The sequence below is a fragment of the Triticum urartu genome, chromosome 6 (assembly GCF_003073215.2).
Source record: "Triticum urartu cultivar G1812 chromosome 6, Tu2.1, whole genome shotgun sequence".
In the NCBI taxonomy this organism is placed as follows: domain Eukaryota; kingdom Viridiplantae; phylum Streptophyta; class Magnoliopsida; order Poales; family Poaceae; genus Triticum; species Triticum urartu.
In genome coordinates, this window is record NC_053027.1 from 71,372,429 (window position 1) to 71,395,376 (window position 22,948).

A 22,948-nucleotide genomic window follows, 5' to 3' on the forward strand; every position below is an offset into this window, starting at 1 on the left:
ACCACGCCGTCGTGCTGCTGCTGGAGCCATCTTCCTCAACCTCTCCTTCCCTCTTGCTGGGTCAAGAAGAAGGAGACGTTACGCTGACCGTACCTGTGTTGAACGCGGAGGTGCCGTCCGTTCGGTGCTAGGATCTCCGGTGATTTGGATCACGTCGTGTTCGACTACATCATCCCCGTTCTTTGAACGCTTCCGCTCGCGATCTACAAAGGTATGTAGATGCATCCGATCACTCGTTGCTAGATGAACTCATAGATGGATCTTGGTGAAACCGTAGGAAATTTTTTGTTTTCTGCAACGTTCCCCAACACTGGCTGCGGCGCAGGCGGCGGCTGTCAGTTCTATATCCGGCGTATCTCATAGTAGGGATCCTAAGCTAGGCGTCTAGGAGCGATGGTAACATGGACATGGGATTTTACCCAGGTTCGGGCCCTCTTGATGGAGGTAAAACCCTACGTCCTGCTTTTGATTGTATTCATATGGGGGATAGTACAGGGTACATACATCTACCACGAGATTTTTATAATGAATATGAGATTGTCTATTGACTAGCCTGGCCTCGGTTTATATAAGACACCGGAGGCCTAGGGTTTTAGGAGAGTCCTTGTCTTGGGCGCCAAGTTTTGTGGAGTCTTCCTTGTGTGCGGCATGGGTTGTCCGAATTGGCCCAGTAGTGAACCACCATGGGGGTCCTCGGCCCGATACACTTGTTCGGGAGACGACGTGTTGAGTACCCCCTAGTCCAGGACACCGACAGCAGCCCCCTGAACCGGTCTTCAAGTTGGGGACGCTCCTCGATTCTTCCGAACTGTTATTCGTCTTCGGTCATCGGTCTTGAAAACCGGTTCAACAAATCTTCTCATCTTCGATCTTGAGGATCGCCGAAGTTCATCCGAAGAGTTTACGCATCGGGTATCCGAGGAGCCCTTTTAAGTTTCCGACCTTTATCAATGCCTTGTTATTTTTATGCCACACCTCGGGTTTGAAGTTGTTCCCGGGTGGCAGCGTCCTCTGCGTCCGAGCTCCAACGGCGGACTGCATTTGAGGTATCTTTTGCAGCCGAGCTCCAACGCCGAACTGCATCCGAGCTCCAACGCTAGACTATGTCCAAGCTCCAACGCCGGACTAGGTCCCAGCTCCAACGCTGGACTATGTCCAAGCTCCAACGCCGGACTAGGTCCCAGCTCCAACGCTGGACTATGTCCAAGCTCCAACGCCGGACTATATCCGAGGTGTCATAGATCACCTTGGATCAAAAAAGTTGAAGGAGTTTAGCCGAGCTTAATGTCGGAAATGCCCTCTATGGAGCCAGCCACTGGCGCCCGAGCTTTATGCCGGACTGCTTCCGAGGTGGTGCACCACCCCGACTGCGGGCCGATTTTTTGTCAATATTTTTGATTGGTGTAATTTATTCTCTGTCGAGATATATAGCCAGTAGCCCTCAAGGTGTGTATCGGTCTAAACCCCGAGATGCACCTGAAGGATGACATAAGACCGCTGATCCCAGTAGCCCCTGAGACTCAGGTTGATTCCCAAAATCGGCCTAAGGATCAACTCCTAGCTCGGTAGAATACTTCGGGACACAAAAAGTGGTGTGCAAAGTCCCTGAGACTCAGGTTGGGTGCGGCCGACCAACCTGAGGATCATAATCTCCTTGAAAACTATATTTGCACTTAAATTGTCTGCATTGGATCGTCAATGCAGTAGCCCCCCGGGAATTGGGTTGGGCAAAATGGCCGACCCTAGGATCGTACCTCCTCGAGAACTAGTTCAACTCTCATGTATGTTTTGACAATACCGAGGTGGGGTTCGGCAGAAAAGATGTCGAACTGTAGTTTTAGAAAAGAGTTTCACGCCGAACACCTCAACCAAGAGAATGCCCTGCTTCTTCCATCGTGCTTTGACATGACAAACCGATCTCTAGACTTCAAGTGGGTCAGCCTTCGGCTTTAACCTCCCTATCCCAAAGGCGGAGTGTTTCTCAGGCCAGTTTAGCGAACTAAACGTGAGCGGCTTTAGAGAGAAACCAGGCTACCCGGCTATTGATCATACACCTGAGTCGATAAATGAGTGTTAGAAAAAGATTTTGCAACGACTAAGAAGAAAACTGCTCATATTAATTTAAGAGCCCCCAAGTGATTTGGGTAAAAGAATTTTATCTATAATGGGTGTATGTACCGAAGTACTTCTATCATATTTGTGTTCACCCGAACTTTAAATGCGTCTTAACCGACCGTCGGCTTCTTCCTCTTCGGCCAAGGGCCGAAAAGTGTTATGTACTCCACCTGTCGAGAATATCGACGGTGTTTCCGATAACCAGGCAATCATGTCATAAGGCTGTAACAGACAAAGCGCAATCAGGGAACTTATACTATATTACTGACGAAGTGTAAGAAGCATCTTCGAAGAAAATAGTACCTCCACCGATACCTTTCTTCGGTTGCTCATTGCTACTATGAGACTTGTGCAATAGATTTTTTGTATTCATGAGTTCCGTTGTGTGCCGACCATGATTGAAAACAATAAGAGTGCTAGCTTTCGGCTTCACCCATTCCGAGGTCCGAGCTCGGATGACTCAATCGTGACAATCGCAGAGGTGCTCCCTTTACTCCCTAGCCGAACAATCGGGAACGTAGGGGTAAACACAGGAGCAAGGCAATCGAGCTTGCGGAACACTTAAGTCAATATGGTGCATATTGTGGCGTAATACACAAACAAGGAACGAAGTCATACAAGTATAATCATATGCAAGAGGAAAGGCTTCATAAAGGAAGCCCCCAAGTAAACAGAGTATTTGAATTTGTGTGTCACAAACAAAGTTTTGACAAGGTAGTTTTCACAAACAACTTTTTGCCAAAAAAGGATAATGCTTGGTCGAACCGAACAAAAGTTAAAACTGAAAGTTTTTGAGCATGGAAGCGACTTAGCTGGTTAATGTGTTCGGTGTTGATGACGCGATTTGGGCCTGTGGCAGGACGAAGACGCCCATTGATCTGTGACAGATTCGACAAGGTTCGCAGTCCTCGGCATGGCCGAGGTTCCAGCCCCCAAGCCCGAGGTGTCCGAGCAAGGAGCTCGGCACCCCAGAATAGTGACACGACTCGGCCGATGTGGTAAGGCGAAGCCCCCAGTCTAGCTGATCTGGCGGAGTTGGTCGGCAAGGTGACAATGAAGCCACCACGCCAGTCGACCAGTTCGGCATGGTGGACGTCAGTTTGATGAAGCGACGACGCTGCGCGGCCGATGTGGCGAGATGAAGTTCTCGGTCCAGTTAACATGGCGAAGCTGTGATCGGCGGATGCTGAAGTCTCATGCACACCGAAGTGACCGCGTAACACAGTCAAGATCGACCACCTGCACACATAAAACAGTGCAAACAAAAAAATTGAAAGAAAAAATTGCATAATTAATATATGCAAAGCGAATCATGAGGTATGTTTGGCCTGTGCGCCAGGGTTGGTTCGATGGAGTGGCAGCGCGAACCCATCGATGCAGGTCGGCATGCGCGGGGCGACAACATCGGCCTAGTATGATCCGAACTCATTTGCGGAGGTGTCGGTCAGTGCGGTGACTGTTGGCCTAATCCACATGTAGCAATTGTTGTGAAAGAGACGCCCCCGAAGTACTCATGCAACTTCATGTGGTAGGTACCACATAAGCTGCTTGTCGCATCAATCCAATCTCGATGGTCGTGAAGCAACTGGTAGTGCTAATTGCATCAGAGAAGCACATGAAAAAGAGACCATTAGTGAAAAGGATAGATGGCCTCCCAACTTAATTAAATAATAGAGAAAAGGAAAGAACAAATCTCCCTGTTGCCGCGCTGAGCCGAACTCTCGTCGGCCTCAGGTGCATGTTGTGCATGGTACTGTGCCATCTCCTCGGCTGGTTTGCCGCTGTTTGGATTATTTTTTTAGATGTGCAGCAGGTGGCCACCGCGCAACCTGGATCGGACGTATTGCCTACTGATGGTGTCCAGGCAATGTGTTGATGGCGTGACGAAACCCAAATTTATAATGCAGGCCATGTCACGCACGAGGTGTCCATCAGTCGGCGCACAACAAACTGAACTGTCGAGAAGATAGCCATGTCGGAGCGGCGCGGAGGAGCTCCCTTAACAATGAACGGCACCTCTCAAAACAAGTTTGCACAATGTTCAGACCTCAAAAAATTAGAGAATAATTAGTAGCATACGTATCCGAAGACAAACTGCTTATTAAAGTAGTCTATTTCCTCAAGACTTATAATTAAATAAGGAAGAAAAAGGGAGAAAAAAGTTGAATCTCCCTAATAATCTCCTAGTGCACATAGCGATTCTGGAGAGAAAATTAGGCTTTGGATAGTCTGTCCGCGTGAAGTTGCAGCCACGGGCTAAAGGCACAAATTTGACCTTAGATCGAAACTATTTCACAAACTAAACTGTTCTTGAAAGTATTTCACACGGCTGACCTTTAATGTGCAGCGCCTGACAGCAAGGCGCTGCACTCTACTGTGCAACGCCTAACACTTAGGCGTCACACTGTGCAGCGCCTAGCTTTAAGGAGTTGCACTACACTGTGCATCGCCTAGCTGTAAGGAGTTGCACAATAGAGTGCAGCGTCTTATTGTCGGGCGCTACACAAAAAGATCAGCAATGTGAAATATTTTCAAAAACAATTTAATTTGTGAAATATTTTTGCTTTAAGGTCAAATTTGTCAATTTTGCCCGAAGTAGGTGCGCTAGGTCAGACCAAGTAGACCTAGAACGCCATATACATGTGCTGTCTCAAAATATGGCTGCAAGAAATAATGCGGTAGAAACCAACAAAAAACATTTTACGTAAAATAAATTTACGTTGTAAACGGACAGTTAGGAAAAGTAAAACCTGGCATTGTCCTCCGTGGTTGCGATGGACAGAGCAACGGACTTTTACGCATCATGCTGTAGTTAGATCGATGTAGGATCGATTGTCTCCTGTACAGCAGCCAGTTCGATTGAGCCGGTTTGATCTCTCAGCAGTGTATGCACGAGCAATTGATGAAGAACAACAAAGATCAAACATTAGATTCCTTCACGGGATGCCATTGAGATTACAATTAAGTTTATATAACATCGTCTAACTTTGTTCTTTTGTCCCCTCCTGCCCCTGCGTCGTCTGCTCCGGGCGATTTGGGGGCGAAACCCTAGCCGCCCGCCGGTTTCCCCCGCCTCCCCTCCTCCTCCCCCGCCGCCGCCGACAGCCGCCCGTGCGGCGGTAGGCAGCGGGGGGGGGGGGGGGGGGTGGGGGGGGGGGGGGGGGGGTTCCCGCGCACCCGCCTCGATGTTGGAGGCGCCCCCACCCCGCATCAGACGCCGCCGCCCGCCTCCCCAGCTCCTGGTGGCCGCCGACGCAGGCCCTCTGTGGCGGCCGTCGGTCGTTGAAGTTGTCGCTAGCCCTCCTCCCGATCCGGTGTGGGGGTCTCCTGGGAAGGTCCGACTGCCAGATCAGGCCGGCTCGGTCCTGGATCGGGGCCGGCTCCTCTCTGGCGGCTGGTGGGCCGGGGATCGCCGGATCCACCCGGATCTGGCCGGTGCGGCCCTGCCTCGTCGCCCGGCTTGGGTGCCTCGCGCTGTGGTCTCCCTGGTGGCGGCAGTGTGGGTCGTTCTTCGTGTTTTCACGGGATGTGCGCGGTGGGTGGATGCCGGGGCGGCGGCCTCGAGCGGTGTGGACGGCGTGGCCTCTTGACGGGTGACGGCCGTGGGAGCTGGTGGTCCGCGACTTCGGCTGTGCGGGTGGCGAGGTCTCGGTGGTCGTCTACTACGGGTGGGTCGGGGTGCCCCGTCACCCGGCATGCCTGCTTCAAAGATGTCCAACGCCTTCTCCGGCTGCATGCGCTCCCCTGGCCAGGTCTTTGGCCGGGTGGATGGGACGAGGGCGGGATCGGGGAAAACCCTTGGCCGTCGGCGGAGGCCACGACAATGGCGGCGCCTTATGGGCGTCGGTTTCCTTTTTGGAGGCCTTATCGAGGTCCTATCCCGTTTCTCACTGTGCTCTTCATTTGGGCGAAAGCTCTAGTTTCCCTTGCGGGCGACGGCGTCGTACGTTCGTCGCGTTCCTTCTTGAAGGCGTCGCCTGGAGTTCCCGGAAGCATAGTGGGCGCTTTGTGGTGCGTGTGAGGTGTTTGGCGGCGGCAATGTGTGCGGCCTTTTATCTATTCTACCGCTGATCTTCATCTTGTGGTAGCGCTCCATTTGCTTGGCGATGTTCTAGCGTAGGTGGTGGTCGTCATTTGGCGTCATGGTGGCGTTGATGGCGGAGGAGCCTGCCAAGGTTGGCAGCTCAATCTGCTTAGAGATGGACCAGTGGAAGATGGTGGAGACGACACCTGTGACTGCGTCAGACCGGTTTATACCCCAGACCCGGTATGTGGCTAGGCTGGGAATTCCGACTTATGATGTTAGGATTAGGTGAGTGGTCTGGGTAGTGGCTCAGCTAACAACCCTTCATCATATGGATAGGAGTAGCGGCATATGTTGCCTAGATGGTGGATTCAGACTTATTGTTGTAACACTTTGTAAGGTCCTTAAGAATAATCAATAAAGTGGCCGTATGCATCTTCCAGATGCAGAGACCGGGGATTATCCTTCTTCTTTAAAAAAAGTTCCTTCACGTGAACTAGTAAAGCAAAGCAAAGATGCACTATTCAATTATTGAAGACCGTGCTGCGCTTTAGACTAATGGTATTAATACACGAGCTCAATTAGCTTTCCTGACGCTTCACGTGGTGGAGGAACTAGCCCACCGGCGGATCGCTGTTTCCAGACGTATGTTGATGCAGGGCATCTTCTCGAGCTACATGCTGTAATTCTCACGAGTAGTTCCACCGGTCACCAGCCGAGTTGCTCCACGATCCCTTGGATCAAATCGGCCTGGGAATCGTCTTCGGTTTGCTGCCGCGGCCATGTACGTCAGCGCTTACGGACAGCTCGAATTGGGGGCCGTTGAAGCGACAGCCGCCATCCGAGTTCCTTCGAAGCTCGGTCACCAAAAATTCTACAAACAAAACAGAGAAAAGAAAAGCGAGTCGACCACGCTAATTTGCAAGGAACCTAATTCATATGGAACCAATCTAACTAAAAAAAAAATATCACCTAATCGTCCCACCGATCCGCGGCGATCGCCCAGCAGGTTCTCAATGAAAACATCAATGTTGGTTCTATATCCGGCGTAGTTTGTAGTAGGGGTCCTAAGCTAGGCGTCTAGGAGCGATGGTAACATGAACACGGGATTTTATCCAGGTTCGGACCCTTTTGATGAAGGTAAAACCCTACGTCCTGATTTTGATTGTATTCATATATGGAATAGTACAGGGTACATACATCTACCACGAGATTGTTATAATGAATATGCGATTGTCTATTGACTAGCCTGGCCTCGGTTTATTTAAGACACCGGAGGCCTAGGGTTTTAGAAGAGTTCTTGTCTTGGGCGTCAAGTTTTGTGGAGTCTTTCTTGTGTGCGGCATGGGTTGTCCGAACTGGCCCAGTAGTGAACACCCATGGGGGTCCTTGGCCCGATACACCTGTTCGGGAGACGGCGTGTTGAGTACCTCCTAGTTCAGGACACCGTCAGCGGCGCTGGCCGGCCGGCCGGTGGATGGGCAGAGTGGGCGTCGATTTGGCCGGCTAGAACCCTACGAATGATTTGAGGATTTTGTTGCACGGGCCCACATGTCAGCTCCGAACCCACGTCCACGCGGTCCCACTTGTAAACCGCGGACCCACAACCACTGACGCCGGCAAACGGAATGGACTAAAATCTGGCCGTTTGGCCTCATCATAGTAGTTGCGCATGGACTAGGGGCAAAACTGAGCACATGGACACCACTGAGGGCAAAAGGATAATTAACCCCATATCAAATTATCAAAGTAGTGAATACAAATCAAACCAACATGGTGAAAGTGACTTTATGAAATTCACGTGCATCCTAAAGAACGCTTTGTTTATCATAAGAGACCGTTTTGGCCTGTCCTTTGCCTCAAAAGGATTGGGCTACCTTGCTGCATTTTTTTACTATCATTGGTACTTGCTCATTACAAATTATCTTGCTATCAAACTACTCATTACTTATAATTTTAATGCTTGTAGAAAATACCTTGCTGAAAACCACTTGTCATTTCTTTCTGCTCCTTGTTGGGTTCGACACTCTTACTTATCGAAAGGACTATGATTGATCCCATATACTTGTGGGTCATCATACACCAGGAGGCGGTTGTCGCCCTCATGACAGAAGCCGAGCAGACGTACCAGGTTGCGGTGGCTCGTCTGCCCGATGGCGCGCAACTCTTTTTGGAACTCCGGCTCGCCGTCCTCCACCAGCTTCTCCAGCCGCTTCACGGTGATAGTCTGCTCGCTGTTGTGCAATGCGCCTTTGAACACTGTGCCGAATGCGCCGCGGCCCACCGGGTCACGAAGCAGTACGTGGCGCGCTCTAGCTCCTGGTACCTGTATGGCCTTAGGGGCGTTGCCGCCTCCTCGTCCTCCTCCAAGCCTTCGCCGCCGTCAGTGTCTGCGTTCGCGGGTGCCACGTTTCGAAGCACGGCCCTCCGTTTCACGTGAAGCAACAACCCGGATGGAATGAAGGCCAACAACGCGATGGATGCCAGGATGCCGATGCAAACCAACACGCTGATGGTCGTGCGCCCGACGGGTTTGCTGGGGGTGCCTCTGCGGCCTGTCGCTGCTCCCGCGGTCTTGACGAACAACGTGTATCTGCCTGCAGCGCGGCCGTGCCACAGAGGGAGCTAGTGCTTGCTGCACGTGCCTTTGGCGGCGTCACGCAACACTGCAACACATAAGCAGTCGGCCATGCATGCCGCCATGCATTCTGCCTTGCTTGTGGCATTGCCCACCACCTTGTACGGTATGTCCGCCCACTCCATGTTTGGCATCAACTTCACAGAGAATTCTGCGGCATCTTGTTGTTGCCCCCATTTACAGTCGCCCGCTGGAGTTCACCGTGCAAATCAAACCCTGGCGGGCACAAACAGCTAGGCCGATCCTGGTCGAGGATACAATAGCTGTTGTGCCCGCAAACGCCATGGACATCGCACCGATCGGTCAGAGCGCTCCAAACGACGGTGGCGGTATTGGATGCATTGCCAGAGCCAGACACGAAGGTATGACGGTACAAACGCAGAACTCCATCAGGATCAAGCGTGAGTCGGTAGTAGGCTTGCTCTCCCGCTTTTAAGGCTCTGGGCTGTGTCACTGCCAGGTTCTTGGTAAAGCTGCCATCGTTGTTCACCTGATAGAGTAGGCCATTGGTATCAAGGTGCAAGATGAGGGTGAAACCCAGATCGAACGTCCCCGTGTTCCAGTATGACGAGGCTGCGTCGTTTGGCATGCCCACCGGGTACAACACCAGGTTGTCGTCCAGTTGCTGGTTGGCGAGCCGGTACTTCCCGACGGCCTTGTTGGTGTCGGACACGCTGGAGAAGAGCTGCGCCGCGGGCACGAGCTCCTGCCCGGCGACCAGAGTGTCATCAGGGACTCGAACGTCTGCCACACCACTGCGTCGTCGGTGACGAACATCACAAAGTTGCCGTTATCGCGCACGGCGCCTGTCACGGCCAACCTTGACGGCCGCGCGATGGTCCTGTCGTGGTCGCCGACACCAGTCCAGAGGAGACGGCCGTCGTCGGCGAGCCTTAACGTGCTGCCCGTTCCCGTGTCGTTGCGGTTCGCTGTCCACGTGATGGTTACGTTGGGCACGGTGGCGAGCCAGACGCCAACCGCAAGGCCGCCTTCTGTGGCATAGAAGCCGAAGGAGAAACGGCCTGACAGGGACGACCAGCTGGCGCCTGTGGCGGCCTCGAGGGAGGACCGAGATGTGATGCCCGTTTGCGTGCATGAAAAGTCGAGGGAAACAAGCATGGCTAGCGCTAAGCACAAGAGCGGATGTAAATGGTTAGCAGCCATGGGTGGTGAGCTGCTAACAAGGCTCAATCTATACTTGCTTGCTAACTGCGTAGAGTACGATGGTTGCAGTTACTAGTAGCAGTACTAGCTACCAAGTTGCACCCCTCCAAAGTTAACTACAACATACATTGTTTTCGTGGAGTAAACCCCTTTAGTTTCATATTGCCAAATCAAAGAATCCTCATCTTGGCAAATTCTAGTCAACCTAAGAATGTGAACCAAGTCAAACCACTGGCTCTGTTGGAAAAGGCAGTGCCTAGGAGACGCTTAGGCATGCCTAGGCGTTAGGCAATGGCCAAACGCCTCGCCTAGGACATAAATGGAGGTCTAGGTAAGGCAAATAAGGAATTGCCCACCCAAGGAAGAAACCATGCCACATATTGCACTGATATGCCAAACGGGTTATATTTCAATGGCACTAGATGGTAATTAACTTATTTATATGCCCTGAACTAATATCAACACCCATATAATAATCACAAATACACTACAATTAAAAACTATATTACCGCCTAGGGCGCTTAGGCACCGCCTATGCACTAAGCGAAGGCCAACCGTCTCGCTTACGCCTACCGCCTTTTCCAACCTTGACCACTGGGTCATAAGCTCATCAGTAAACGTTCTCCTGAACGAACATTTAAGCTCCTGCCCATCCCACAAATCAGCAATAGTCTTATTTTCTCATTCGCTAAGAAATAAAGATCCCAAAATTGTGTAGCGAAGGGAGTATTACCATGCCAAATATAAGACTATTGCTGATTTGTGGGATGAGCAGGAGCTTAAATATTCGTTCAGAAGAACGTTTACTGATGAGCTTATGACCCAGTGGTTTGACTTGTTTCATATTCTTAGGTTGACTAGAATTTGCCAAGATGAGGATTCTTTGATTTGGCAATATGAAACTAAAGGGGTTTACTCCACGAAAACAATGTATGTTGTAGTTAACTTTCGAGGGGTGCAACCCATTTTCCCGCCAGCGGTCTGGAACATTAAGGTACCACCTAAGATTCAAGGGTTGCTTTGGCTATTTTCTCAAAACAAGATTATGACTTGTGATAATTTGAGAAAAAAAGGACTGCCAGAACCCCTAGAATGTGTGCATTGCACTGAGATAGAAACGGCGTTTCACCTGTTTTTTGAATGTGTAGTGGCTAGATTGATGTGGAAAGAGGTCAAAACTTTGTTTAATTTGTCCATCACTAATTTCAAGTCACCGGCGAGATGGTGGCTGTGCGAGAAAAACACTTGCAGTTAAATGTGATCACATCTACGGTTCCGTGGGGGCGGTGGAATTGTAGAAATGCTATAGTGTTTATAGATGCTCTTGGATTTCTACGAAACAGGTGTTTGGCCTAGTCCTGAGATATCTAAAGGACTGGACAAAATCTTTCAAGGATCTGCGAGGCGGAAGAACGAGGGAAGAAACTAAAAAACCCTTTGGAGCTGGCCGACGCGTAGCACGGGTTATTATCCATAGCCGGCGCCATTATTTTATGCGTCGCGGCCGGCAACAGGCACAGAAAAAGTCCGTAGTATCACTATCCAATCGTCTGCACTCTGCCGGCACGCCTTCTCTGCTAGTTTGATTAATCACCGGGAGCTACGTTCCGTCGTCCGTTTTCTTCCATGGAATGGTCGAAGCTACGAATATTTCGCCCAACAACAAGTCTCGTCTTCCTTGAGAAAACACGATTGACCTGTTGAATGGTTGGTAGCTAGTACTGCTACTAGTACGTGCAATCATCGTACTCCACGCACTTAGCGAGCAAGTATAGCTCCATGGCTGCCAACCATTTGCATCTGCTCTTGTGCTTAGCGCTAGCCACGCTTGTTTCCCTTGACTTTTCATGCGCGCAAACGGGCATCACATCTCTGTCCCCCCTCAAGGCCGACGCAGGCGCCGGCCGGTCGTCCCCGTCAGGCCGCTTCTCCTTCGGCTTCTACGCCACGGAAGGCGGCCTCGCTGTTGGCGTTTGGCTCGCCACCGCGCCCAACGTAACCATCACGTGGACTGCAAACCACAACGACACGGCAACGCGCGGCATGCTAAGGCTCGCCGACGACGGCCGTCTCCTCTGGACCGGCGCGGGCGACCATGACAGGACCGTCGCGCAGCCGTCAAGGCTGGCTGTGACAGGTGCCATGCGCGATGACAGCAACTTTGTGCTGTTCGGCGCTGATGACACGGTGGTGTGGCAGACGTTTGAGTCCCCGAGGGACACCCTGGTCGCCGGGCAGGACCTCATGCCGGCGGCGCAGCTCTTCTCCAGCTTGTCCGACATCAACAAGGCCGCAGGGAAGTACCGGCTCGTCAACCAGCAAGAGGACGACAACCTGGTGTTGTACCCGATGAGCACGCCGAACGACCCAGCCTCGTCGTACTGTAACACGGGGACGTTCGATTTGGGTTTCACCCTCATCTTACGCCTTGATACCAGTGGCCTGCTCTACCTGGTGAACAACGATGGCAGCTTTACCAAGAACCTGACACGGTCTGGGGCCTTAAAAGCGGGAGAGCAAGCCTACTACCGACTCACGCTTGATCCTGATGGAGTTCTGCGTTTGTACCGCCATACCTCCGTGTCTGGCGGTGCGACCAATACCACCACCGTCGTATGGAGCGCTCTCACCGATCGATGTGATGTCCATGGTGTTTGTGGGCACAACAACTACTGTGTCCTTGACCAGGATCGGCCTAGCTGTTTGTGCCCGCCGGGGTTCGATTTTCTCGACGCGAGCAATGCGGAGCTCGGTTGCACGGTGAACTCCAGCGCCGGCGACTGTAAAGGGGGGGCAACAACAAGACGCCGCAGACTTCTTCGTGAAGTCCATGCCGAACATGGAGTGGGCAGACATAACGTACGACGCGGTGAGCAAGGCCACGAGCGCGCCAGAATGTGTGGCAGCATGCATGGCCGACTGCTTGTGCGTCGCAGTGCTGCGGGACACCGACAAAGGCACGTGCAGCAAGCAGTAGCTCCCTCTGCGGTACGGCCGCGCTGGAGGCAGATACACGATGTTCGTCAAGACCGCGGGAGCGGTGACAGGCAGCAGCGGCACCCACAACAAACCCGTTGGGCGCACGACCATCATCGTGTTGGTTTGCATCGGCATCCTGGCATGTGTCGCGTTGTCGGCCTTCATTGCGTCCGGGTGGCTGCTCCACGTGAAACGGAGGGCTGTGCTTCGGAACGTGGCACCTGCAAACGCGAGCGCCGACGACGGCGAAGGCTTGGAGGAGGAGGAGGCAGCGCCCCTGAGGTTGTACACTTACCAGGAACTGGAGCATGCCACGTACTGCTTCCGTGACCCGGTGGGCCGTGGCGTGTTCGGTACGGTGTTCAAAGGTGCGTTGCGCAACGGCGAGCAGGCTATCGCCGTGAAGCGGCTGGAGAAGCTCGTGGAGGATGGCGAACGGGAGTTCCAGAGAGAGGTGCGCGCCATCGGGCGGACGAGCCACCGCAACCTGGTCCGCCTCCTCGGCTTCTACCACGAGGGCGCGCACCGTCTCCTGGTGTACGAGTTCATGAGCAACGGTTCGGTGACCGACCTGCTGTTCAGGGGTGCTGCCTCGACGCCTCCATGGTCCGACCGCCTTGGCATTGTGCTCGACGTGGCCCGGGCCTGCACTATCTCCATGACGAACTCAGCAGCCGCGTGATCCACTGTGACCTCAAGCCGTAGAACATCCTCATAGACGCGGCCAGCACGGCCAAGATAGCCGACTTCGGGCTTGCCAAACTGCTCCAACCTGACCAGACACGCACTTTCACCGGTGTCCGCGGCAGGCGTGGGTACCTGGCCCCCGAGTGGTACAGGGGCACGGGCCCTGTCACGGCGAAGATTGACATGTACAGCTACGGCGTGGTGCTGCTGGAGATTGTGACGTGCAGGAGGAACATGGAAATGGAGGAGGCCGGTGAGGAGCAAACCCTGATGGAGCTGGTGTATGAGTGCCTACTGAAGGGTGAGGTGAAGAGGGCCATGAAAAGCGAGGAGGAGGTCGATACGGCGGCCGTGGAGAGGGTGGTGAAGGTTGGGCTCTTGTGCGTGCAAGGAGAACCTCAGTCTAGGCCGTCCATCAAAACCGCCATCTTAATGCTGGAAGGACATCTAGACGTACCATTTCCTTCGCCTCCGGCTTCTTAGCTAGTGATGAACTTTCATATCACCCAGGTCGTTCGGAACATGATGAACTACTCGGCTATCAAATGGAAATGCCGTTAAAATTGGTGGAGTCGAACACATTTGTCATGAATGCAAATGACATGCACATATAAATGATGTTTTTCTAGAACATTTAGATATCTTATTTTCATTTTTCTGGTTAGTATGAATTTGTTATGAAGTTTTCAAAGTAATGATCAAATGGTCAAAGGGCAAAAGTACAAGAGGAGCAAACACACTCGGGCAAAACTGATTTTTTTAACTAGCGGCAAATCAAACCGATGGGATACAAGTAGGGGCATAAAATTAATAATCCAAGCCATCACCGCCGCCATGGTGCCCCCCGCTTCCTAGTGATGAACTTTCATATCACCCAAGTCGCTCGGAACATGATGAACAACTCGGCTATCAAATGCAGATGCCGTTAAAATTGGTGGAGTAAAATGAAAGGGTACGAAATACAAACACGGGGTTACTATTACTTTTGGAAGGAAAAAAAATCTGGAAAAGGATATATTAAACCCTCAAGGAAACAAGAAAATTTTGTTTGCTAAGCATCAAAAAGCATGTAGGAAGGCCGGAAAGCTCCTTCGCGGCCGCGCTGTTGGAACGCTCGATCGAGCATCACGCGTTGGTCGTTGTCCTTCCATGCATTGACCATCCAAAATTCTCTTTCCCTAGGAATTCTAATGGTGGGACCCAACGTGTCCCGCCCCCACAACATCCATGCTCGAGATACCACTAACTGCCCACATTGCGGTAGAAAGAGTAGAAGGTGTCTTCTTTCACTCCTAGCCCAGCATCAACCATGGGTTGTGGGTCGACGCCTCCATGGTAGGAGCAGGGCCGGTCCTGAGAATTCAGGGTCCGGGACGAAACTATAACTCGGGGCCCTTACGGTAGACCATAAAAGACTATTAAATAACTATCTTGAATTGTCAGCTAAAGGAAATACAATTTTAGTTTTGTTTTATACAAGTCTCTTCTTCACTAGCTATTTCATTGAGATTATCCCAATTTCTTAGATCATAAGCACCCATAGTAAAACTTGGCACCTCCAAGGACTTGCAGATGATTTAAAAGCCAAAGATAACTCACATTATTATTATCCATGTTGATGTCAACATTGTAATATGCAAAATCCTTGTCATCCAAATCAACATTAGTTTATGGATGTGGCAACTATCAGTGAGTCGGCAAACTCAAATATCTTTCGCAAATATTATAACCCCCAATATCATCTTTACATAAATAATGTCTAATGTTGCACCAATGCAGAGGAATTTCGATGAATTTTGATAAATCATCCGGATAAACTCCGATACGGCATACGCTAGCTATACACAGAGATCATAGGCATACCTATCTTCGCTGCACCTGCAATCTCGCCGTCACAGTGCGAGGCCTCTCGGCGAGACGGCATGGCTGCGTGGGAGGCAGCGACATGGCTAACTCCGGCGGTCCGGCCCTCCCCTGACTCGGGGCTCTACAGGAGATGGATATCAGGAAGCGATCTATCATCTCCCTCGATCCACTTGGCGTGGCTGTACGCTACTACAAGTTAGTCCAAAAATCAGACGCACATCTCAAGACAAAACAATTGGATGCACTATTTTCGGCTGGTGGATAAGGGAGGAAATCAGGAGCTTTTTTGGCAACAACTCCTAATTATTCGCATGCAATAACTGACCCATTCATCAATCGTAGCAGCAAACAGATCTCAAATTCAATCGTCACAGGAAGGATATCAGAGGAAAACGATCTACGCTCATTTTTTGCGGACGGGGTATGTAATACTTCATCTGTTTAGCATTTGGGTCAGGGCAATAGGCCCATACAAAAGCACAAAACATACTTGGGGGCCCCTTGGCCGGGCCTGGGTAGGAGGCGCCCATACCTGCATCTCCAGTCGGTCCCGGTGAACCTGTGGAGATACAACCCCGTGACTACTGACGGCTGTCGTTGAGCAAGCTCAGATGACACCATGCCTGTGACCTTCGACATCAATCTGCCTGACAGAATAGCAGCGACCCGACCACCACCATAGAGCACCGCACCCACGGGGAGAGAGACCTCATTGCCCACGGGCACAACACGGACCGAGCACATCATCACTTACCTGGAGCAAGAGCTCCGAACCGCCACAAGCCCCAATCTGATCTTCCCAAGTATGAGCCCCACGACGTGGCCATCTCCGCCATGCAAGTAGCCCGTGTTGCCAACATGAACCTAGGAGAAGGGAGGAGCCAGCACGACCCGTGTCCCGCCACGGAACGCCAACCGCCGCCGCCCGAGCTATTGTGACCACATCGCCAACTAGTGCATCCATCGCACGAGATCGAACCGGATCATGGTAGGGCGCATGAGATCCCTGCCATGACCAAGCCCTCTGCTTGACGGATCCGCGCCGAAGGTAGCCAATGGAGGCGCCGAGCGCCTCGTCGCCACCCGACCAAGGGAGGCCAAAGCCTCACCCCCAACGTCAGGTTAGCGTTCGATTCGCATTCACGTTGCCGCCCCTGTGCCTGTCCGACACCGGCGCTACGCCTTTGCCACACACCACGGCCTGAAGGTCGTTCCACACCACCGCCCCGCTGAGCGCCTCGCCATCGCCGCACCCCCGCTGCTCTGCCATGCCTCGCGCTTCCGCCGCTCGCCAGGGGGGGGGGGGGGGGGGGGGGGGGGGGGGGGGGGGGGGTGTGTGGGTGGGTAGGACGAGCCCCGCCGCCGACCGAGCTTCGCCCGACGCCACCTTTCATCGGCGGCGAGTGTGGAGGACGTTTGTGGGGAGAAGCGGTCCCCCCTCCCCCTCCCCATTCAAGTACAATCTCATTGGCTTGAATCATCTCTTTTCTTTCTAACCACCTCATTAAATTGTTAATGGAGTATGATTAACCCATCTTAAATAAACCTACCCTTTTGTGGAATATGTTTGAAGAGAAGAAATAATCTTATCAGTTAGAGTAATAGATCTATTATTAATAACTTTTGTAAAGATTTTCAAAAAGGTATTAAGAAAGCAATGCAACCTAAATATCTGATTTTTATCACCTCGTGTACCCTTAATTAGCAACAAAGTTAACAAACCATAGTTCAACCTAACAAGATCAAGCCTACCATGATATATAGAACTAAAAAAATACAAATCCCCATAAACGAATGGCCAAAACCGCAGATAAAATTCACTAGCAAAACCATCAGGCTAGCAGCCTTCTTATGCTATAATTGAAAAATGGCAGTACTACTTAATTCCAGGATGATCATCTAGTTATTGCACATCTAAGTCACTCAATCAAGTATAAGAAGGAAATAAAAAGAAAAAAAGAAAATATCCACACGAATCTCCATGTAAGATCAATGACTTAGGACTTAGATATGCAATACTTATGACACATCTAGATGTGATTTAGCAAAACTGTATCTAATAACTCTCAGGTCCTAAGTAAACATGTACATCTTATCCCGCAAAAAAAATGTACATTAGATTCTGCAGGACCAAAAATTTCTTATAGAAATTGGTAGCAAAAGTAAACATCTCCCTATCCCCTGAAAATAACCGCTTCCTCTTTGAGATTGCACAAAATCATGCTATGAATAGCTAGGATTTTCAAAGATTCAAATAAACCATTTTGTTTTGATAATACAATACTCCATCTGTTCCTAAATATAAGTCTTTTTTTAGATATTTCAATATAGACTACATACAAAGCAGAATGAGTGAATTACACTCTAAAATATGTCTATATACATTCGTTTGTAGTCCGTATTGAAATCTTTAAAAAGCCTTGTATATTTAGAAACGAAGAGGTAGATAGATAGCTGAAAAGTGAAATATCCAGAATACTATCGGTACCTGCGATGATCGAGTTCCATCAAATTACTATCAGAAAAAACCTTGAGACGGAGAGCTTTTAATTAGCTGCTAGTACAATGACGCCATGCTGGAGTGGTAGCCGAAGACCACGAAGTCGTCGTGCTTCTCCTTCCCGACCAGCTCCGCCACCGTGGTCGTGGCGTCGGTACGCATGTCGTACCGCAACACCTCGCGACGCCACACATTCTCGTTGTCAACTCCGCCACCCACTCGGCGGCGCTGCGTGAACCCGATCCGCACCGCCAGGCCCAAGACCTCCTCCGCGCCGACGTCCACTCCCGCCGGCACCACCGACCACAGGAAGCGCGACGCGGGGGGCGCCATGCCAGGGATATCGTCCCAGCTCCTCCGGTGCACCATCTCCCACCGCGCCGGCGACGACACATTGCCCGAGGCCGAGGGTGACGATGACAGCGCCCACACGGCCAGCAGGGCGGGGCTCGCCGACACCATCCCGATCCGCCCGTGCCACGCCACCAGCTCTCTGCTGCCCTCCATGAACCCTCCTCCGTCGACCAGGGAGGACGGCCTCTTCCTCCCGTGCGGCGGCGGCGGCGGCGGCGGCGGTAGCAGCTTTCCCGCCGCGTCGGCGCCGTAGTTGTACCAGAGCACGTCGCCCCGGCCGCAAAGCCAGTACGAGAGCCCGCCGAGGTGTAAAGCCTTGGGCTGCACACCGCCGTACGGCGGCATCAGCACGGTCGCCCACGACGCGCGCCACCCGCGCGAGAGCGACGAGAAGGAGAAGATCCAGAACCTCCACAGCTCCATGTTTGCCCGGGCGGGGACGACGAGGTGGTAGCTTTCCTTGTGCGCCGTCGCCGGGTCGTACGCGAGGCACGCCCTGAAGGCGCCCTCGCCGGAGTAGGGGACGGTGCGGAACGCGCGCGTCGCTGGGTTGACGACCCAGAAGGTGCTGCCGGTGGTGACCAGAAGAAGGCCGCTCGTGGTAGAGCAGAGCCGGAGGTGCTGCCGGTGCGCGCCGACGACGGGGAAGAAGGACAGGCCGGCGTCCGGCGGGGCGACGGCGGCGGCCGCGGCCCCGGGGGTGAGGACCTCGAGCCGGCCCTGGTGGAAGCGGGCGAGGACGCCGGAGGCCGGCGAGGGGCACTGCGCCTGCACGCGGGCGAAGACGGGGTCGTGGAGGATGAGGCGGCGCCACGCCTTGCAGACGGGGGCGAGGCGGAGGAGCAGCCGGAAGGGGAGGCGGGCGAGGATGCTGTAGTGGATCAGGTCGTCCGGCAGCTGCGCCGGCGGCGGCGTGATCTGCCGGTCCGGAGAATCCAGCCGCCGCCGTACTATCTGTCGACATCGGTCTGCATCGAGGTTCCACTCCCAGCCCTATCTTTTCTGTTGGCGGCGGCTTTGTGAGCTTGCGTTGCTGTCAGTCTTGGGACAATTTTGATCTTTGTGTTATCATGCCTTTGTTAGGCAAGAATGCGGATATATATAAGATAGTTTGTATCCTTGCTTATAACTCGGAAAACATTATTAACAAATTTCTCCTTTGCTGGACTTGCAACTGATATATGTAGCTCGCTGTCAAATCAATAGTGTAGCATATTTCAATTTTTTGGGTGATTGTTGTAGGAAGCAAAATTCTCCTTTGGTGGAGTTGCAACTTATACAGTGATAGAGGCAAGGGTTCCGATCTTTCGATGAGATGATAACTATCGATTTAGTGGAGACGACTTTGACGATCCGACTACAAACGTGCACGACGTTGCGCCTTAGTAATCGCTAAACCAATCTCCTGAGGTTACCGACGATGCCGGAAACACGGTCAGCCTGACCACGAAGGTCTATTCCTGCAGGCAATCGAAGAATGAGCAACAATATGATAAAGCAATCTGAATATTGCGAATATAGATGAAGTATTGATAAAGGTGGGGATCCGAAAGCGGTCTTGGTCTGGTCGTTGGACACAAACAAAGTACACGAAGTTGCAATGGCTAACTTTTAACTAAACAAATCCTCAGAAAAAAGCTACTTATATAGGAGCAAGGGGTGGCGTCCAAGGAGGTGGGAGGACGTCCCAAGGCAGCCTAAAACTAACCCTACGTCGTACAAGGCTCATGGGCCCAAGTGGAGGTGATGCAACACCTTTGGACTTGTTGTTTGACTCGGATTCTGCTGCAGCGTTAGATTGTTTCATCGATATCTCAATGCTCAGGACGAATTTGAAGGTGATTCCAATTGGGTTGGAAAGAGCATGAAATCTATTTTCCAACAAAAAAATAATCACCCAATTCGGAGTCCGTATGAAAAAGTTGTTGACGTTTTGAGTCAGGTATGTCTGTACAGTCCGAGTCTGAATTCAGAACGTGAAAGACTTGGACTCTATCTTCTCTTGGCCCAAAAGTGACGTGAGAGGAATTTTTGAACAGAACCTAATTTCTCCTTTTCCCTTATCTTCATATGTGGATTGGACAAATGTCTCATACACCTGCAATTAGACAAAACACAAAAGTGTGTGAAATATTTTTGTTCTGGATGACATAAATAAATTATTGCATAGTTTGCATTAGAAATCACCTCACAAATATACATGTATGCAATATTTTTGGTCATATCCAAGGTAGTCATGTCCTCATTATCCTCCCCTTCTTGAAAACAAAGCCGTCATCGGCGTTGCTTAATCTGAAATGTGGCTAACAAAAGAGACAAGGCGTACATGTTGTACATGTATATGTCATCCATTTTTACTTCCCTTGGTTTTTGCACAAATGACACATGTATACATGAGTAATTTTCATAGTTTGTAAAATCTGAAGCCGTATTATCACAAGAAGTAGAAGGCACGAAAATATTGCAACTCAGTTTGCACATATAAGTGAAGCTCTCAAAGGATTGACAATGTTCATCATTAAACCATTCCAACATTGGTGAATAAACCTTACTTGCATCAAATTTACATGCTACAACATGCTTCAATAAGAAAACACGCAATAATTCATTGGATATAGAATCATCACCAAGATTAGAGGTCATATCAAAATGATTAAACATTGGTTCTTTTGCATCAACAGTTAATTCAATAGGTGCACTCAAAATTGTTGGTATGTCAATTATTTGATCACATGACGCATTCACGACAGTAACAAGATTCTCTAAAATAGGTGGTGTGCTCAAATCAACAAGTAACTCAACACATGATGCATTCAAGTTAACTAGGCATGCATCATTCTCATGTGAAGTTATATCATCAATACCTTTATTGTTACCTTGTCGCAAAGACGTAACTGATGTAGGTACGGACGTTGACAATGTACCATACTCTTGAGATGATGTCACGCTCACAATCCGAGGTGGGGCTGCTCTAGTAGGTGCAACGATGAAGGAACCAACCGGCGGTGGTGAGCACGAACTGGAATAGTAGTTGTTGTTGTCACCCAATGCATCCTCCTGTATCTGTCTCTCAAAGGTACAAGCACGAACATACATACCAGTAATGCAACGAGGAATATACAGAAATCTTGCACGGATATCATGGTTCAAACCATCAAAAAATCTATTCATTGTATCATCCTCAGATTCTTCCATGTCACAGTGATGCATATAAGATTTGAACTCTTGGTAGTAAGCATGAATAGTCTTACTGCCTTCTTTTAATTGTTCCAATTTGCGAAGCAATTCACGATGGTAGTAAGGAGGAAAAAATTGTTGTCTCATTACAGCTTTCAAAACTTTCCAAGTTGTGGGTTGGTTATCAATGTTTTTCTTACAATCTACAGTCCACCAAGCAGAAGTAAAACCAGTAAATGCTCTAGTGGTAGCTCGTACTCTATCAAGTTCAGAAAAATCATGATGAGTAAAAACTTGTTCTACTTCAAGCTTCCAAGCTAGACAAATAGCAGGATTAAATCTACCCTCAAATAACGGTAAAGACATAACCTGACCATGTGTATTTGTGTGCTGTCCCAACTCTCGTGATGGTGAAGACGTGTCCGTCATCCAAGAACTTCTATCTCCGGAACCTGACATGATTAGTAGAAATAAGAAAGAGAATTCGAGAATAATGTTCCTATGAACTACTAGGATGTGGTTGTAAAGTGCTTACAGTAAAGCAAATATCAATATCTTACAAGTTCTTACCATGCGGCAGGTGGTGACAGGCAACCAGCGGTGTCAAATAACTCCAAAGATTGTGTAAAGCGATTGCCAGGGGAACGTACGTATACACGGTGTAGAAATATTTGGAGCTGGGTTGGCTATATATGGTAGCAAAAGATTAGCAATAATCAATTCAGAGATGCAATATTGAATAAACGCTCAACGACGGCACTATGCTGGTCCTAGGCTAGACCGGACTAGAGACGCGAGCCTAGAACACTAATGAGGTCACGCCGTAGCACAACTAGCATCAATAAAGGATATGAATTAGCTCTGGACAGCAAAATATAAGTGAAGATCACAATAGCCGTAAAGATAATGATGTGAAACAACAGCCAAGCATCATATATTAACAACTTTCTCTCCAACTTTCCTATGGAAAAATTTGTGCCAATTTTTTTGATATTTTTTTCAAGAATGATACTGACTCAAGCTTTCAAACGCAAAAGGAATCACTCAATTCTGAGTTGATATGAGGAGTCAAAAAATTCTAAAACTGGATTGAAAAACTGGAATAAGCTGTGTTCGTGAACTTCGGAGGGAAAATGACCTATTTAGAAGCCGATTTTGAGGTGCCAAATATTGAACTAGCCTCTGCAACTATTAGATGCGGCTCGTCTCTAACTTTCATTTGAATACTTGCGGAGCCAAAATGGAATTCATATGAGGAAGTTATGCTTGTTTTATTGAACAGTGCACAAAACAGATTCCATCCGAATTCAACTACGAGATTGAGTCTAGATAAATCTGAATTTTATTTTTTTCTTCTCTTTTTGTTTTTCCTCACACTTTTTTCTTTCTCTTTTTTCTCTAACTTTTTTTCTCTTGTTTTTTTTCTCTCTTTTTTTCTCTCCCT

At 50.2% G+C, this 22,948-nt stretch overlaps 1 protein-coding gene and 2 pseudogenes across 1 annotated transcript; 1 reads left to right on the forward strand and 2 right to left on the reverse strand.

The window, feature by feature from the left end:
* Positions 1-9,941, reverse strand: part of LOC125516569 — a 76,719-nt pseudogene extending 66,778 nt beyond the window's left edge.
* A 2,142-nt stretch (positions 9,942-12,083) lies between these two features.
* On the forward strand, positions 12,084-16,412 carry LOC125516570 (annotated as a pseudogene).
* Positions 16,413-17,332: 920 nt separating this feature from the next.
* On the reverse strand, positions 17,333-21,470 carry LOC125516571. Its single transcript, XM_048681964.1, has 2 exons — positions 21,426-21,470; positions 17,333-19,320 (listed from the first exon to the last, which is right to left on the reverse strand). Exons 1-2 carry the CDS (start codon positions 21,468-21,470, stop codon positions 18,031-18,033), a joined length of 1,335 nt encoding a protein of 444 aa, XP_048537921.1. The 3' UTR covers positions 17,333-18,030.
* Between the last annotated feature and the right edge of the window lie 1,478 nt (positions 21,471-22,948).